This window comes from Giraffa tippelskirchi, chromosome 2 (genome assembly GCF_054371585.1).
Source record: "Giraffa tippelskirchi isolate mGirTip1 chromosome 2, T2T-mGirTip1v1.2.pri, whole genome shotgun sequence".
Classification (NCBI taxonomy): Eukaryota; Metazoa; Chordata; class Mammalia; order Artiodactyla; family Giraffidae; genus Giraffa; species Giraffa tippelskirchi.
In genome coordinates, this window is record NC_137276.1 from 180616523 (window position 1) to 180636867 (window position 20345).

General features: G+C 36.3%; 1 protein-coding gene across 7 annotated transcripts in view; it reads right to left on the reverse strand.

Annotated features, from left to right (window-relative positions):
• Positions 1–20345, reverse strand: part of DZIP3 (DAZ interacting zinc finger protein 3) — a 125507-nt gene that overhangs the window by 66566 nt on the left and 38596 nt on the right. For all 7 annotated transcript variants that reach the window (XM_081572258.1, XM_081572254.1, XM_081572256.1 and 4 more), the window contains 5 exons: positions 18359–18473; positions 11816–11935; positions 10358–10459; positions 8556–8648; positions 7812–7864 (listed from right to left, as the gene is read on the reverse strand). In XM_081572258.1, the coding sequence (XP_081428384.1) occupies positions 7812–7864; positions 8556–8648; positions 10358–10459; positions 11816–11935; positions 18359–18473 (483 nt within the window). The remainder of the gene's footprint in view (positions 1–7811; positions 7865–8555; positions 8649–10357; positions 10460–11815; positions 11936–18358; positions 18474–20345) is intronic.

The following is a 20345-nucleotide window of genomic DNA, read 5'->3' on the forward strand; positions in this document are numbered from 1 at the left end:
CCCAGCTCCCTGACAGACTTCATTTTTATTTGATGGGTTAAAGCCTTACCTGGCTACAGTGTTAATGCCCTCACAATGAGTTCTCCAAAAAAAAAAAAGAAAATTATGTTTCACTGAATATTAAGTTCTAGTTTTGTTAATTAGGGTCTGTGCTTCTAAGACTCACTTCTGAGATAGTTCCTTGTTATGTTATATTGCCAAAAGTTTTAATAAAGTTATTAAAAAGGACAGTCTAAGATTGTTTCTAGAGCTTATCTCAGTAACCAGTCTTTGGATAAAGGTCAGGTGCTCTATGATATACAACCAGGAAATGAAAACTTGGCTATAATCACTTAACTGAGTCAAATGACCTGCGGTACACCAGGCTATACCCAATGAAAGTTCTTGACTTAAATTCTTGTTTGTGACCTTACTAATAACTGCTAGCTGTATTATTTTTTTGTAGCTTGCTTCAGAAGATTATCTCTTACGTTACCAAATGTGTGGCTAAACCTGTGATAAAATGCTGATATGCAGTTCCATATGAGATCAATAATTGTAATAATGTAACTCTAGATATGGGAAGAAACAAGAGGAAATATTTTCCTGGACCAAGAGGCTAGTAAGACAGGTATGGTCCAGTGACTTTTGCTACTTTCAAGGCCTGGTCTAGAGGCAACACATTGAGTGGCTTGTCAATGGAATCTTTGTTAGAGCCTTCCCAGCACCGTGGGACAGAATGACCATGAAATGCCCCCAAAACATGGCCAAATATGTGGCTATGAAGGGGCTCTGTTGACTGGAAGGTGGCCCTTGTCAGCTACCTCTACAAAGATTAAATCATTACCACTACAAAATGCTGACCTTCAAAGGAGTTCAGGATGGAGACAAAAGGAAGGCACTCTGTGCTCTGGGAAAAACCCAGAAAACAGGCTTTCATATAAGTCAGATGTTTTCAGGTAAAGATTTTTATGAGTCCAAATTCTTGCATCTTCTCATGCCTGCTGCTGCTGCTGCTGCTAAGTCGCTTCAGTCGTGTCTGACTCTGTGCGACCCCACAGACGGCAAGAATACTCCAGGCAAGAATACTCGAGCGGGTTGCCATTTCCTTCTCCAGTGCATGAAAGGGAAAAGTGAAAGTGAAGTCGCTCAGTCATGTCCGACTCTTAGCGACCCCATGGACTGTAGCCTACCAGGATCCTCCATCCATGGGATTTTCCAGGCAAGAGTACTGGAGTGGGGTGCCATTGCCTTCTCCAGAAGCACTAATGTCACAAACCAATGTCTGGACCTGGTTCTCCTGGCTAGCCTCACGACAGCTTTCCTACGTCTACTAATTTTGGGGCCATATATCTTTAACTTTCTTGTTAAGTTTGTTTCTCCATGTAGTAGTACAACAAGAATATCCCCCTAGCCAACACCCAGACAATGCTAGAACAAGCTGCCTTATCATTCTGTGGGTTCTCCTCTCCCTCCATAAATGCACTCTGAGGTCCTCAGGCTATTCTCCCTTTGAGATCTTATACAGGAGACCACCCCAAGTAATAGAAAAGCTCAAGGGAGACCACCAACAACTAGCTGACCTGGAGATGTCCTGATACCTCCAGGCCCTGGAAAACTCTTCAGCCATATCGCCCAAGAAACCTTAAAAAGGACATTCATTCCTTTGGGCAACTGGGTTCACCCCTGTCAGTCAGGAGATGAGATACGGGTTAAAGATTAAAAGAAGGAACCACTTCACCAGTTTGAACAGGCCCTCACATGGTCGTCCTGGCAACCCCTACCGCTGTTAAAGTTACAGATGTCATCCCTTAGAGTCACCAGAGTCAAGAAATCTGCAGCTTCCTTGATGAGGACACCTGGAAAGCAGTTTGGGATCCCAAAAAACCTCCTCAAGGTCTGGTTCCAAAGACAATGGCCCTCTCCCATGAAGGACGCTGAGCCCTGCTCTAGTCATTTCGGAAGCTGACTAGTCAATGCGGAGCAGAAGCTTGAGGATTCTTCAGCCTTGCTCCAGCCACACTCTGGCAGCTGGCTGGTCAACACATGGTGGAAGCTTGAGGATCCTGCTATCAAAATACTGATGGATTTTCATTGTCAACCCTGGCCTTTATCCCTAATCAGTATTATTGCTGTGCTTTTCATTACAGGACCAACTAGACTCCCTGGCTGAGTTGGTTTTACAGAATAGGAAAGGGCTAGACCTACTGACAGCTGAAAAGAGAGGACTCTGTCTCTTCTTAATTGAAGAATGCTGCTTTTATGTAAACCAATCAGAAATAGTCAAGGAGAAGGCCCAATAGCTAAGGGAATAAATCATAAAAAGGAGAGAGAAACTAGCTAATTTCTGGGGTAATTAGAACAATATCTGGAGCTGGGCATCGTGGCTTCTCCCTTTAACAGGTCCTCTCTTCATGTTCTTTGTACTGCTCTTGTGTGGCCCTTGTATTCTCAATGTAATTGTCAGTTCATAACATCTTGGATTAAATCCATAAAGTTACAAATGGTAAGAGCTCAATATAGCCCCCTAAACGATGGGGAGCTCTGAATGTCCTACCAAAACATGAGATGATGCTTTCTACAATGAGTGATAGAAGCATCAAGAGGGGGGAATGAAGAGGAAAAGTTAAAATTTTACATAACTTCCTGCTCCTTCTGCATCTGTAACTCAGCTTGCTCCTTGCAAACTCTGGATCATGTAGGTCTCAGAAAGTCGAGACTCACAATACTAGGAACTGGAGTTTATCTCACTCACCCTTGTCCTGCTCTTTGCAATCGCCCAGCCCCTGCAAACCCGCAAACCCGTTTAATCATGCCTGTCCGTGTATAAAAAACTCTGTAACCCCATTGTTTGGGGCTCAGAGCTTGGAGTATTAACTCCTCTGAGCCCCCCAGCATAATAAACCTGAGTTTGCCAGCTCTCTGAGTGTGGTGCTTGGTTTCTCAAGTACTAGTTTCTACAACAGGAGGAGAAATGGGTAAAGGGGTCAAAAGGTACAAACCAGGGATCCAAAATACATCATGTGAGTATAATTAACAATGCTACAATGTATACTTGAAAGTTGTTAAGACACTAGATCTCAGGGACTTCCTAGGCAGTCCAGTGGTTAAGACTTCATGTTTCCAATGCAGGAGGTACAGGTTTGATCCTCAGCTGAGAAACTAATTTTCTACATGCTACAGGGTGCAGCCAAAAAAAAAGACAGTAGATCTTAAAAATTCCCATCATACAAAAAATCTATATGAAGTGATGGATATATTAACTAACCTTATGGTGGTAACTGTATATATATATATGTGTGTGTGTGTGTGTGTGTGTGTGTGAATATTATACATATATAAAAGCATCACACTGTATAACTTAAACCTACACAATATTACATACCAGTTATAGCTCAATAAAGCTAGAAATTAAAAGACAAGCAGCAACACGAACTAAAATAAAGATTGTGACCAATTACTATTTGCTCCTGGAAAGCACATATGATTTAACATTTGAAAATAAACTGATGTAATTCAACATATTACCAATAAAGAAGACAAAAACCATATGATCATCTCAATGCATGCTGAAAAGCATTAGTTCATTATCAATTCATGATTAAAATTTTCAGAGAAGTAGCACGAGAAATCAATCTCTTCAACCTAAACAGGAGCATCTGTAAAAATTCTACAGCTAACAGCATGCTAAAGCTGAAGCCTTCTTCCTAAGATCTGGAAAAGGCAAAGATGTCTGTCTGCTCTCACAAGTGTGTTCAACACTGTACTAGAGAACTTAGCTCATGCAACATGTAAAGAAAAATAAACAAAGAGCAAAGAGATTGCAAAAAGAAATAAAATTGTCATTATCCACAGATGGCATAATCATTTATAGAAAACCTCAAAGAATCTACAAATAATATTGTAATTATTAAGTAGCAAGTCACAGGATAAAAGTTCAATAGACACAAATCAATTCTATATACTAGAAATAACTAGAAATTGAAGTTTTATAATTATCATTTACAATAGCATAAAAAGGCAAATATACATGGATAATCTAACAAAATACTTATAAGACTGTACACAGAAGATTACAAAATATTTCTGAGAGACATCAAAGAAGACTCGATTAAATGAAATTAATTACACACCATATTCATGGATAGGCATTCTCAATATTGCTAAGATATGCTGCTGCTGCTGCTAAGTCGCTTCAGTTGTGTCCAACTCTTAGCGACCCCACGGATTGCAGCCTACCAGGCTCCTCTGTCCACAGGATTCTCCAGGCAAGAGTACTGGAGTGGGTTGCCATTGCTAAGATATAAATCATCCCCAAATTGACCTACAAATTCAATGCAATCAAAACCTCAGCAAGAAGTCTAGAGAAATTTATAAGGTGTTTCTGAGATTTATCATGTAAGAGCAAAAGATCTAAAATAGAAAACTAGTTTTGAAAATTTAGGCAAATGCAAATTAAAGCCACAATAAGATACCATTACATATCTTTTAACATGGCTGAAATTTTTAAAGTTAATATACCAAGTGCTGAACAGAATATAGAGAAACTATAATTCTCTTACAATGCTGGTGAGAATAACAAAATGTGTATCTACTTTGAAAACAGTCTGCCAGTTTCTTGTAACATTAAACACATACCATGTGACTCAGCAATCCTGCTTCTAGGAATTCACCCAAGAGAAATGAAAGCATCTCTTTCTACAAAGAGTAATACATGAATATTTATAGCAGCCTTATTTATAAAGCCAAAAACCAGAAACAATTCAAATGTCACCAACTGTTAAATGGATAAATAAGTTGTGGTACATCTATACAAAGGAAGACTACTCAGCAACAAAGAAAACTGAACTACTGATACATGCAATAAGATGATGAATCTCAAAGAATGAATCTCAAAATCGTTACACTAAGTAAAATAAATCCAGATGCTAAAGGTCTTCCTACTAGAGGACAGTCAGAAAAAAGCAGTATTAACCAGAATGGAAGTCATATCAGTGGTTACCAGGATTTGGAGGTTGAAGATGAATGACTATGTAAGAGATTTTATAGAGACTAGGGAAGATGAAGAGCTATTGATCACGGTAGTGGTTACCTGGTTGTATATAAAGAAACTCATTTAAACATATATTTTTTAAAAGTGAATTTTATTGTATATGAACTATAGCTTAAAAAAGCTTAACCTATAAAAAAATCAGTGTTTAGAAATGCATTTATATTAATAAAGAAAGTGAAGAGATGATTACTGTGAAAGTCAGGTTAACAGTTACCTAGGAAGAGGGGAACTGAGTATTTCTGGAGTGCTGACAAAACTATTTGGTACTTTGGGTAAAGCCACAAGACTGTATGCTTCATAATTCTTTTTTAAACTCTGCATTTATATTTTGTGGGCTTTTCTTTAAGCATATTTTAATAACAATAAAGCATTTTAAAGTTTAAAAACAACCAAATATTTCTGTCATTCATTCATAAAGCCTTATGAGATAGCTCTTCCACTTTTGATAAGGTTCAATTATTCCAGGGTTTTCCCACAGAAAATAACTATAAAACTTAGACAAATTACAAAAAGCAACTCCTTGAAGGCACCAAAGAATGGAAGAAACAAACCAACCAACCAAACAAAATGTAGAGGGTATATATATATGCTCAGGGAGAAGAGAAGAGAACTACATGAAATTAAGTTTACCACTTTTAGAGCTTTTAGTCTGAGGCTAAGTATAACATTCAGTTCAGTTCAGTTCAGTTCACTCAGTTACTCAGTCATGTCTGACTCTTTGCGACCTCATGGACTACAGCACGCCAGGCCTCCCTGTCCATCACCAACTCCGAATTTACTCAAACTCACGTCCATTGAGTCGGTGATGCCATCCAACCATCTCATCCTCTGTTGTCCCCTTCTTCTCCTGCGTTCAAACTTTCCCAGCATCAGGGTCTTTTCAAATGAATATTCAGGACTGATTTCCTTCAGGATGGACTGGTTGGATCTTCTTGCAGTCCAAGGGACTCTTAAGAGTTTTCTCCAACACCATAGTTCAAAAGCATCAATCCTTTGGTGCAAGTATAACGTAGTGGAAAACAAAGGTCTCCCTGGTTAAAGGAACCAGAAAATTGAAGCCATGGAGCCATGGCTGTTGAGTGTGGGGGAATTCCAGAAAGGAAATAGAGAAGAGATCCCCCAATTTTTTTGGCCACATCTCTGACTGACAGCTGAACCACACATGTGGAACAGACTCATTCATAGCAGCTCAGCTAAAGACAAAAGATCTGAATTGAAACTGGAACCACTAGCCAAGAAAAACAGCCTTGCAGTTCAGTTCCAAATAAGTTAACTGCGTAGCAAAACAAAAGTAACACACTCATTGCAGAATCTCCAAATCTGCCGTGTAACTATTGGGTACTAGCTATATGCCAGGCATTATGCTACATACTGGGAATGTACCAGTAAGCAAGTTAAAGTTCTTGTCCTCGTGGGGGCTATAGGAAAAGAGAGCCAAGAAAGTACAACAGAACTTAGTAAATGTTTTAATAGGAGAAAAAAAGGGAATATGTGATTGAAACACCTAATGCAAAGTAAACAGGACTTTCTAGAAGTTTTAACCAGCCAATCCAAAGGAGTGGAGAATTCTGGACAAATCCTAGAGGTAAAACAGATGGCACACTTAATAACCAAAAGAAGTTGAGTATAGTTGCTGCATATATAGTAAGAAAAGAATGACAGGAAATGACACCAGTGAGTATAGCAGAGTCCAAAGTGTCTTAAAGAACCAAGCTAAGAAGTCTGAACTTAACCAGGAACAACTAGAAGTCTCTTAAAGATTTTCAAGTAGAAAAGTGAAGTATTTCCAATTTTCTTTTAAAAAAGCTATTTTAATGGCTGAACAGACAGTTCTATAGACTGTTGAACAGTCAGACTGAAGAAAGGTTTAAGCCAGAAAGACTTAAACAAGAAAGCCAGAAAGACAAGTTTAGAAGCTATTTCAGAATTCCAAATGAAAAATAACTTTATTTAGCTTAACAGAAGCACAAGGGCAGAAGTAAGGAGGCATGTACAATATATTTAAAAAGCTGAATTAATTGGACCTAAAAAAACGTTACACAGCAGTGTTGGGAAGAAATATTATGAATCTAACTGTGGGCATATTGAACTATAGATCTTTTTGAAAAATAAAAATGGAAATATTTAGCCTTCAGGTAGATAGACCTAGAGTTTTGGGAGTGAGATCTAAAGCAGAGATAAAGATTTGCATTTCATTAGCTCATAGGGAAAACTGATGCCTTAGGTATTAATGTCTAACCCTGGTAGATTAAAAAATGGTAGACATTTTAAACAGAAGAGAATCAGTGGATTAGAGTAAGTTTTATATTGAAATTCCTAATTTCAACAGAAACAATTTATAGCTCAATGAATTTCTGCTTATATACGATATATAAGCAGTATATTCAGTTACAATACAGCTTTCTCATCTAAGAAACAGAATGATTCTAATTCTCAGATGAGCCTGGAGGCCTGGATCAGTTTTGAAAGCTAGAAGAAAGTTTTTTATAACAACCTAATTTAAATAACTTTAAGAAAAATATGTTTGATTTTCATGAAGGGATTCTTTTCATACTTAAGGTAAAAGCATCCACATAATTTCTCCTTTCCTCTTTAGAATTTAAGTGTCTACAAAGAGGTGGGGAAGGGTAAACAAATGTCAATTAAATACAGTTTTTCACATAACTGATACTGTCTTTCAATTTAATGAAACACCGAAAAGCAATAGAAAACACAGAAAGAAGCAACTGAAAAATACACACATGCTAAAAAAAAGTAGAATATTTAATTTCAAACTTACCTTGCTCCTAAATTTTCAATGGTTACATATTCATCCTTTCTCACAACTTCAAACTGCAAGTGATGGAAAAAAAAAAAGCCCTAAAGTAGTCGAATTTTCAAATTTCTTTAGTGTTACTTCTTAGCATTAATATTTGAAAGAAGACAGTGAGAATGAAACTATAGTGAATATACAACAAATAAAACAGAAGAAACAAGCCATAAACAATCTTAGTCAAACAGTAGAGCTGATCTTAAAAACCAGTTCTACTTTATATCGCCATAGGATTTAAATGCCAAATCTAAAAGAGAAGATCATACTTAAACATAATATATATACACATTTTTAAAATTTTGGTTATTTACTGATAAACTAAAAAATCAAGAAGATATTTTATTAAAATGAAATAGCAAAACCAAGACTACAAAAGGTTCAGAAACTCTGAAATTATTTTTAACCATACATGGAACAGAATTAGATTATCATCCTCTGTATGATAGATTTTCCTCACTGGTATAGTCATGGCCTATTTTGTCAGTTTCTGTGTGTGTGTGTGTCTGTGTTATTTAAAAATTTTTTTTTTTACTCTTAAGTACCACTTAAATACTACTTTAGAGAAATCAATGCAACAAAATATTAAGAGAGCTTAGTCACCATCAAAGAGAGTATGACTAGGCTACTATTATTACGATTCCCAAATCTGTTCCAAGTCAAAAACATCATTCCAGTGAAGGAAAGCAAGAAAAACAAGAGAAAGATACTCACCAAAATTTTGACAATTCCAGGTACCTCACATTGCAGCATCCTTACCATGTCACCCGTACATCCTTCCTTTAAACATTTTTTTCCACTAAAACTCTATAAATTTTATCAATAGAAAACAACAATAAATTATCAATAGATAAAATAATATGAACAATAAAAATAGAAAAAAACCCCTGATGCACAAAACTGATTATATTTATATAAAGTTAGAAGCAAATATTGCTAGACAGTAAAACAAAAGATGTGAACAAACAATTGAGAGTTAGCTCTTCAAAGACAGTCCATTTCTTGTACCAATGGATTTCCTATTTAAAATGTATGATCACACTTTTCTCTCTCATCATTTCTATTAATATTTCAAAATCTTTATATTATGAACTAAAATGAATTTGCTGCTGCCAGTGAAAGCAACTTCAAGCAAAATATACATATTAAACAAGTGAAAAAAGAAATACTGAATTTCTGTTAGATAAGTGAAGATTCCAGCAGAAAAGAAAGAATAAAAATTTGAGTCCTCTGATCCTGATCTTGCTATTTCCTCTGGTTAATTTACTTAGTTTTCTTTTACTTGTCTTTCTAAAGTTTAGCAATACTGATTGCCCTAACAATCAAAGAAAGTGAAAAGTATTTACATACTGCTTAAAAAATGAATAACTATGCTTTATATAATGATTTTTACAATGTACAAATTTATCTGTTAATCTTCACAACCTTATAAAGTAGGTATTACTATCCTCACTTTATGGCTTAGAAAAATGAGTTTCAGCCTAGTGTAAAAAAATCCTAGTAAGTGGCTCAATCTGGACTTGAACTCAGAACACTCAACTCCATACACAATTGCTTTATAAGTGTTTTCTGTGGTTTGCACAATGTAAACACTTTAGAATTAAACACTATAGACCCAACTTATGGCTATTACTTCATTAAAGAGTAAAGAGTAATTAACATAGACTCAGGTGCTCAATTTCTACTTTAATTTCAGTGGAAAAAATTCAATTTAGTTATATGATTTTAGGCAAATATAAATAATACAAATATATTTTGAAGCTTTTCTGTTGTTTTTTTTCTTTTGGCCACACCATGCAGCTTGTGGGATCTTAGTTCCCTAACCAGAGACTGAAGCCGAGGCCTGGCAGTGAAAGCACCAAGCCCCAACCACTGGACTGCCAGGGAATTCCCAATAATACAAATATATTTTTGAAGACTATAAAACTTATCACTGTTCTCTACCCTTAAAACTACACAGTTGTCCTTTCTTTTTATTAAGCAATTCTGCTGCTGCTGCTGCTGCTAAGTCGCATCAGTCGTGTCCGACTCTGTGCGACCCCATAGACGGCAGCCCACCAGGCTCCCCCGTGCCTGGGATTCTCCAGGCAAGAACACTGGAGTGGGTTGCCATTTCCTTCTCCAATGCATGAAAGTGAAAACTGAAAGTGAAGTCGCTCAGTTGTGTCCAACTCTTCGCAACCCCATGGACTGTAGCCTACTAGGCTCTTCCATCCATGGGATTTTCCAGGCAAGAGTACTGGAGTGGGTTGCCATTGCCTTCTCCAAGCAATTGTGTTCTTTGATTTTATGTCCTTTTTGTGAATTTCCTACCAAGATCTGTTTAATAAATGGTAATTATGACCAAATAGTGAGGAGAAAAGTATCAGAGAGAATAGGGAAAGAAAAATGGAGCGAGAAAGGAAGAGGAAGGATGTAAATAGAAAGAAATGAAGGAGAAAGAAGAAAAAAGCAGAGAAGAGTAGATGAGGGTATGCTCTAGTAAAGTTTTAAAGGAAGTACAAATATAATAATACCTGATCATTTTCACCTGGATATTTTAAATTCTTGAACTTTTTCCAACAAATTTTATGGAAGTAAACACAGCAGCTCTTACTGCACATTAACTGAAAAAATCCCTGGAAAAGAGTAAAAACTGTTGATAAGAAATAATAATCCATGTAGATAAAGAAAATATCACCTTAAGTCACTTTTTATTATTCTATAACTAGATGAATTTTACATGGCATTGAAAATTTATCAACAGATCATTGGTAATCAAAGAATTATATAAATAAATCATTTCTATATCATTAAAGACAAATAGTCATAATTTGAATAAGTTAATTAATATTTTTCATATGCTATATACAACAAAATATCAGAAACTCAGTGAGTGACCTTTATATATGAACATGCTATCTGCCCCACTTCATCAGAACTTTTACATTTCTCTTTTCCTTCAGCCCCAATTCCATAGCATTATTCCCTGAAACTTCTTTGTCATCAATCACCAGACTTTAGATTGCTATATTGGTGATCAACAGCTCCTGAGCTACTGCATTTGTGAATATTACAAAAGCCCTAGCAAAGCCAATTCATTTTTTTTTTCAATTTGTTATTGAAGGGTAACTGCCTTACAGAATTTTGTTGTTTTCTGTCAAACCTCAACATGAATCAGCCATAGGTATACATATATCCCCTCCCTTTTGAACCTCCTTCCCATCTCCCACCCCATCCCACCCCTCTAGATTGATACAGAGCTCCTGTTTGGGTTTCCTGAGCCATACAGCAGAGTGAAGTAATTCAGAAAGAGAAAGATAAATATCATATTCTAATGCATATATACAGAATCTAGAAAAATGGTACTGAAGAATTTATTTACAGGGCAGCAATGGAGAAACAGACATAGAGAATAGACTTATGGACATGGGGAGAGGCGAGGAGAGGGTGAGATGTATGGAAAGAGTACATGGAAACTTACATTACCATACCTAAAATAGATAGCCAACAGGAATTTGCTGTATGGCTCAAGAAACTCAAACAGGGGCTCTGTGCCAATTCATTTTTTTATTGACTCACAGGATATAAATAATTCCTGATCACAATGAATCTAAGCTTTTGACATTTTCAATAGTCAAACAACTTCTCAACTGCATTTTGCTGTAATTAAATGAAGTACTTTTTAAAAAAATTAATTTATTTTAATTGGAGGCTAATTACTTTACAATACTGTAGTGGTTTTTGCCATACATTGACATGAATGAGCCATGAAAAGACGCTCAACATCACTCATTATCAGAGAAATGCAAATCAAAACCACAGTGAGGTACCATCTCACGCCGGTCAGAATGGCTGCTATCAAAAAGTCTACAAACAATAAATGAAGTACTTTTTAAAGAGTCTTTTGATAAATGATAATATAATAATTTTCACCTAAGTTTAATTTTACAATTACATTTTTAAAACACTCAGTTGATTGATAATTACAGTACCTTATAATTGGTGTTCTTTAAAACGTCAGCTTCACAAGATCGCTCACAATCTAGATAACTGCAAATGGTCTGCTTCATTATATTACCCTCAGTTGTCTTGATGAAATTATTAAGAAGGTCCTAAATTTTAAAAATAAAAAATCTTATGAGTCAGTAATAAAAAGACCACACATTTGTATTAAGTTATAGGTTCATCTCATATCCTTTTTTTGAAGGTGTTTTATGTTTTTTTTTAATAGTTATAGAACCTATTTCCCTCATTCAAAGTAAACAATACACAGAAGGGCCCTAAACATGAAATATTAAATTTCTTACTGAATACAAACACAGAGAAAGTAAAAAAAGTCTATATTCGAAGCTGTACGTCTATTTTCCATTCTAACTCATAACACCCAGTGGGTTATAAACAAGAATTACTTTCTCTGATACAGATACAGAGAAACAACAAATCGTTGGAAACTCAGGAGAGTCCTTGCTAGAACTAGCCCCCAAGACACCATGTTGGCAGTGGGACTACTGTAGTGGTGCAACAGGCTGCTCAGCCAAAATGGGCAGAGGCAGGGTCAGAAATATGTTTCCAGTGTTCAGAGTTACAACTTTGAATGCAATTTCCATATTTTAAAATGCTGGCTAAAGGTTGTGAAACATATTATCAAGTCTAAGTTAAACAAGTCCTTAATACTGCCCCTTAGAGAGACATACCCATATATACTGAGGGTATTATGACATGATAAAGTAAACCTCTATAGACTATTTTATGCATCAAGTCAGCATTCATAACATTCATAACATTTGTTTAATGACATTCAGAATTTTATGAAGAATAAAAATGTTTTAACCAAATCAACTAGAAATTTTTAAATGTCAAGAAATAAAGAAGAAGCATCCAAGAACCTATCCATATGAAAGCAGTATATCCTATGAGGATAGCCAATAGTAAGTGCAGATGCTGAAATAAAAGGACAGGACTCATAGTATGTATATAGCTACTGTCGTTTCACATATCTAATGCTTAATAGTTCAATATTGATTTACTGAGTCACCCACCAAACCTGTTCCTTATTCCTTACTTCTCATTTTCTGCCCCAGTCATTGATACTCACTCATTCAATGAATATTTACTGAGTGCCTGTTACGGGCTAGGTTGTTGTGAATGCTAGGAAATGTTAGATGTTAAGAATACAGCAGTGAGCTTAGAAGGTCAATATATACTTAGTCCTCACGGAACTTACATCAAGCACATCTACCACCATCTATTTAACTTTCAACCAGCAGGCTTGAAGTCATCCATCACATAGTTATTCCATCACCCTTTACATGCAATATATTAGCAAATATTGTTGAGACTTCTCCCAAAATATATTGCAAATTTTTCTAAGTCTCTCTCCGTTAGTACCATTCTATGTCTTACCTAGATTACTAACTATAACAAATGCCTAACTGGTCTCCCTCATCCCTGCCTACTATGCTCCAAAGCACGCTATAAAGAAGCAAAAGATCATGTCAGTTTCTTGCTTAAAACTCTTCAGTGGCTTCCCACTACCTACCTTCCCACTACCTTATTAACACTGACTTCAAGGTTCTGCAGAACTTACAGCATTTGAACCCAGTATACCTATCCATCGCTGGCCCATCTCTTCAAATTCATCTCACTCCCTATAAAATTCACATGGTTTTATACTTCCAGTTCCTCCAATTTGCTCTTCAAGGCCTGAGGGCCTTTTCCCACTCAATTCCATTTACCTAGAAAGTTGTTCCCATACTCTTTACAGAGTTAGTTCCATTAGCAGTCTTGTGCTTCTAACTTAAATATCACCTCCTGGAAAGGCCTTTCCTAACCACTACACATAGACACACATACACATTTATGCATATATACATATAAATATGGATACATGCAGGTATATAAGTGTGTGTCTGCATTTCCTCCATTTTCTCTATCCCAGGCCCTTGTTTCTCTTTAAAACACTGATTACAATTTGCAACTATTTTATTAACTCCTCCTTTACCATAAATACAGAAACTATTCAAAGTCCTAAATTCTATAAACCATACTTTAGTATAATTTAATTATAACACCCTACTGTTTATAAAGCCTTAAATGATCTGGCTAACATTTACCTTTAACATTTACCTCTCAAGTGCATGAAAAAAGGACAAGATATTATTTTTTTTTAAAAAGGACATTCATAACAAGAAAACTCTTGGTAGATGATAGCTGAAATAATCATGGAAATTAAAAATTCAACAGAAGGATAGAAATAAGAATCATGTTGAAAATAATAACGGTATGAAGGTCACCGCTCTACAAGGGTGCCAACATATCTATAAGTATGATCTTCCAACAGGGTAAGTTCATCTCAGGAGACACATGAGGATAAGAGCAGCAGGGCAGGCCTCTGGTGGTACTCACCTGGAATTTGTCAATGCCAGATAAAGGGCACAGGCCAGCCCTCTAAGTTTCCTTTAAAAACTAATCACAATGTCTGGGAAGTAGGACTTTTGGTGGGCTGACAGGCATAGGCACCAATTAAAACAGAGAAGAACATACTGGTCTAGAGCCAGAGCAGGATCATGGACACACTCTGCTCTATTGGACATTAAACCTTTAGTTGTTGAATTTTAGAGAAATATGGGGAGAGAGGGCTGGAGGAGAGTACAGGGCATCTGGAATGCAGCTGCTTACCCAAACTATTTTTGAGGCAGAAACTATTTTCCAAGTAGTATGGAAATATTTTAACATTATAATAACTAGTATGATAGCACTAGTGTATACTGGCCGAATACTAGCTCTATGCAAAAAGATGAAGTTAAGAAAATCTCCTAGAAAGTAGAAAAGACAAAAAATAAAAATTAGCATAGAAATAACAGTCAGAAATTCAGTCCAGGATGTCAAGCAGCTGAATACAAACATCTCAAAAAAGAAAAGAGAAAATAAAGAAGAAATCATCAAATAAATAAAAAATAAAATGTTCTAGCACTGATAAAACATAAGTTCAGAACACTAGGGATAGAGAGACTACCCTAAAAATTCCTAGAAAGAAAACAATAAAACAGGTTACAAGCAAAAGATTGAGAATCAGAAAGACATCAAATATCTCAAAAGTACTATTATTGGAAGCTAAACAATAATAGAAACATAATTTTAAAAATTAAAGGAAAATTATTTTCAACCTATAATTTTATACCCAGGCAAGATACAAGTGTACAAAGAATAAATTATTTTGAGACTTGAAAGGACTCAAAAAATTTATCTCCCACATAAGTTTCCTTTCTAGGAAGCTGCCAGATGACAGCTATTCCCCCCAAACAGGGCAGTACACCTAGAAAGAGGAAAGCTTAATCCAAAAAAGGGGATTTACACAGGAGAGGGGTAAGGGTATTCCCAGGAATAAAGGGAAACTCTAAGCCCAATTTAATAAAAACATGTAACTATTAATAGGATGGGGAATGGAAAGTGTGTGTGTGAAGGAGATGTATAAGGAAATTACTAAACCCTCATCTTCCACAGTAGGAAATCAAAAGATGATACCTAAGATGGAGAATCCTTTTAAATAGCGGTACAGCTTTTTAAAAGTACAGGTCAATATCAAAGGAAAATCCCTAGAGGGTTGAAAGAAGTTACTTATAGTCAGAAACTACAATTAGAAATGATGAACCACAGACTGTTAAAATCTTTTAATATACATGACAAACTGTATACATGTACTAGCTTGCATAAAACAAAAATGAAATTTGGATAAGAAAGAAAAATATTTTAAAAGGAGAAGGAGTAGAAGAAAAACAACCAAGACCAAGTAGGGGTTGCTTCAGGTAAACACAGAAATTCAGTATTTTTTTAAAATGCATAAAATTACTACTTAATATATTAAGTCAAAGTTAAAACACAATATCCGCTGGATCATCAAAAAAGCAAGAGAGTTCCAGAAAAACATCTATTTCTGCTTTATTGACTATGCCAAAGCCTTTCACTGTGTGGATCACAATAAACTGTGGAAAATTCTGAAAGAGATGGGAATACCAGACCACCTGACCTGCCTCTTGAGAAATCTGTATGCAGGTCAGGAAGCAACAGTTAGAACTGGACTTGGAACAGACTGGTTCCAAATAGGAAAAGGAGTACGTCAAGGCTGTATATTGTCACCCTGCTTATTTAACTTATATGCAGAGTACATCATGAGGAATGCTGGGCTGGAGGAAGCACAAGCTGGAATCAAGATTGCCAGGAGAAATATCAATAACCTCAGATATGCAGATAACACCACCCTTATGGCAGAAAGTGAAGAAGAATTAAAGAGCCTCTTGACAAAAGTGAAAGAGGAGAGTGAAAAAGTTGGCTTAAAGCTCAACATTCAGAAAACTAAGATCATGGCATCTGGTCCCATCACTTCATGGCAAATAGATAGGGAAACAGTGGAAACAGTGGCTGACTTTATTTTTCTGGGCTCCAAAATCACTGCAGATGGTGGTTGCAGCCATGAAATTAAAAGACGCTTACTCCTTTGAAGGAAAGTTATGAACAACCTAGACAGCATATTGAAAAGCAGAGACATTACTTTGCCAACAAAGGTCCGTCTAGTCAAGGCTATGGTTTTTCCAGTGGTCATGTATGGATGTGAGAGTTGGACTATAAAGAAAGCTGAGCACCGAAGAATTGATGCTTTTGAACTGTGGTGTTGGAGAAGACTCTTGAGAGTCCCTTGGACTGCAAGGAGATCCAACCAGTTCATTCTAAAGGAGATCAGTCCTGGGTGTTCATTGGAAGGACTGATGTTGAAGCTGAAACTCCAATACTTTGGCCACCTCATGTGAAGAGCTGACTCATTGGAAAGGACCCTGATGCTGGGAACGATTGAGGGCAGGAGGAGAAGGGGACAACAGAGGATGAGATGGTTGGATGGTGTCACCGACTCAATGGACATGGGTCTGGGTGAATTCCGGGAGTTGGTGATGGACAGGGAGCCCTGGCGTGCTGCTGTTCATGGGGTTGCAAAGAGTCAGACATGACTGAGCGACTGAACTGAACTTAAAAAGACATATGACTATCTCACCAAACCCCAAAAATTATCTTGCTTTTTCTATTTATTACTGAGAGAGGTATATTAAAATATTCCACTGTGACTGGGAAGTCTTCTAGTTTTCCTTTTAGTTCTACCAGTTTTTGTCAAGTATTTTGAGGCTATGTTACTAGGTATATAGAAACTTTGAGTTGTAAAGATTCCTAGAAAAATTGAATTTCTTATTTTTATGAAACATCCCTCTTTAATTTGAGGATGCATTTGGCTTTTAAGTCAGCTAAAATGTAAGGATCCAGAAAGGTTTAAAGTAAAAGTTTGGAATAAGATACCTCACTCAAATGTTAACCAAGAGAAGCCTAATGTAGCTATTTTCATATTAAACAAATAAAAAGTGACCAATATGGCTTATTAGATGGGTAAAAATTACCCAAAAGGTAAAGAATATCCAGAGAGTGTGGGCTTCCCTGGTGGCTCAGATGGTAAAGAATCTACCCGCAATGTGGGAGACCTGGGTTCGATCCCTGGGTTGGGAAGATCCCCTGGAGGAGGGTATGGCAACCACTCCAGTATTTTTGCCTGGAGAATCCCCATGGACAGAGGAGCCTGGGAGACTACAGTCCATGAGGTCACAAAGAGTCAGACACAACTGAGTGGCTAAGCACATGAGGGCAAAGAGCAATTCTTACACTCTGTCTTGAGAATATAAATCAGGACACTTTCTGGGAGGAAACATGGAAACATACATGAATAACTTATACAAGTGTGTAAACACTTCACAATTCCACCTCTAGAAATTTACACTAAGGCAATGATGTGAGAAATAAAAAAAGATCCCTTTCCATAATACTAAAAAACTAGAATGCTTAAGATAAACTAAATATTCAATACCAGGGAATTGGTTTACCAAATTAAAGCAAAATTTATGATAGACTATGAAAAATCTTACTTTCAATATACAATAATAATCTACTTGCTGGAAAATTCACAATAATATATATTTTTATACTATAAATCAACGTATATAACATCACACCAATTTACTAAAAATAAAAAGTGTTTATACATGTGTGTATGGAAAGACATAAATGAAAATTCTAACAATAGTTTTGCCATTTGAAGGAATATATGGATGAATTTTACTTTTATCTTTGGCATTTTCACATTTTTCAAGTTTTCTGAAGTGACCATTTAATACTTTTAAAATTTAAATCAACAACAGAACAATGGCAAATATAATTAGAAAAAAAAAGTTAACTTACATTTATCTCTAGCCATGTGAAGTACTGAACTAGTACAACTTTTAATCTTCTTGTTATCTGGAAATGCTAACACATCCACTTCACTTCTATTTGTTGAATCATACTCACATTCTGTACTAGATAATGGAATCAAAGTTTTCTCATACAAAAAGCTAACGCCCAATAAAAGAACATGTTTGCTATAGAATGACATAGCATAAACTGCACTTTATCAAAGATGATTCTGATTAGCCACAGATTAAATGTCACTCTTAAATAATTCTTACTTTAAAAGTTGTAGGTAAATCTTCATCTTCTGTAGGATCTATGTCAAACCAATGATCATCTGTATCTCCTATTTCTTGTAAGCTTTTATGAAACTCTAGCAGTCCTCCATTATATCTGCAAGGCATTTTAAAAGGTTAATTTGAACAAGACTCTGTTAACTAGCTTACCGATTAGACAACAACCAACCCATTTGTGTGTGTATGTATTTAAGTACGATGATATCGTCTAGCATGCTACAAAAATACAAATACTAGGACTCTCACCTATAGTAGATTGGGATGAAATATAGGTAGAAGGGGAGGTAATAGATTATGTAGTAGCTCAAGCTTGAACAGTATGGGGACCATGGTAATTAAAGGGGTTGTAGAGTTGGCTGGCTTTTGTTTACTATCTTGGAAGCCTTGAAGAAAGAGAATGACAGGCACAAGTCAGCCAATGATTGATTCAGGACACAATGAAAGACAGAGGCCTCTGAGGGCAGCATTTAAAGAGACCCTCAGCTCTGACAGCCATAAAGATAATCTGTGCTGAAAATCAGGCCCAGATTTAACCACAAAGGAAGAAACTGGCTACTACTGTCAACTAAGGGTACTCCGTGAAAGTTAAAAGGCCTCTATGGTAACATTTAAAGAAATCTGACCAACTCTAAACACAAAGGCAGACCATGCTGAAAACAAGACCCAGTATTTAATTACAAGGATAGAACAACAGCAAAAACCAAAAGCACAGCCTCAACAGGACTATTATACTATCAGGACTCTGATATGGAACGAGTAGACCATGCAAATATCTGTACATCATCTGCGGTACATGTCCCAAAAGATGATGCTCTTCTTCCTTCTCAAAACCCTCCCTATCTCTGCTCATTGCCTAAAGACTGAAAAATCTAGGCTCGGGTACAAGCAAAGCCCAAGCGGAAAAAGAGGAAGAAAAGGCTTGTTCACCATAAGCATTGCAGACTTCACTATTTTTACTACTATGCAGTGGCAGGAATGTGTCTGGGAGTGGATCTTAAGAGAGCTAAACCAATGGTCAAATATATAGCTGGATAGGGAAATGTATACTGATATGGGGCAACTGTCCCATAATTCAGCATTTACTGAATGCAAGGACATGCGAAGCCAATCCTAACATGTTGCTGAGGCTACTTGAAGCCTGGACACAACCAATGGCCTCTATAAAAGTAATTAAGATGAAAACGTTGAAAATTTCTTGGCAGAGTATTCAAGAAAGCTCAGGGAGGAAAAGATGGTAGAATGGACATAAGACCATTGAATCCACTACCAGACAGGATACCCTAGAAAGGCCCAGAGAACATTCCATTTTATTAATGCAATAAGAAATACAGAGTAAGAAGGATATTTTGAGCAGCTCAGTGTTGGCTGTTCTCTACAGGCCAGGGATGAAAGGAAATGATGCTGCCAGATGACTGGGTTTTCTAGTGTCAATGATTCGGAAAATGGATTCTCGATGTCCATCAATAAAGAAAATAAACAGTAGTTCACATATCTGAAGGAAGGACAGCAGTCCAGATTCTTTGACTCAGAGCTATGTTAATTCTCTCCACAGTATTAAAGGGATTTAGATTATCCTGACTTTCTGCGAAATATCAGAGTGGCAAACTACATTGAGGACATCACGCTAATAAACAGGAAGCAGGATGTCTTCAGGATAATAAAAAATTATTTTATAATTTTCAGCCTTTCAAAGAATCAAGGAACTACCATATTAAGTGATGCTTTTAGGGATTCAACAGTTGGGCCCAGCAGTAATCCTTCTAAGGATCTGCATAAGTAAATTTTTCCTAATTCATCCTTCAGATCTCAGCCAAACACTATTTCTTCAAGGAGACTTCTGATTCCCAAGAAACACACCAATAAAGACTTTAATTCTTTATTATATTTTCCTTCATACCTCATTATCACATTTCATAATTGATTATTTAAGTAACTGATTATTTGATTAAGGTCTATAAACCTTCACTGT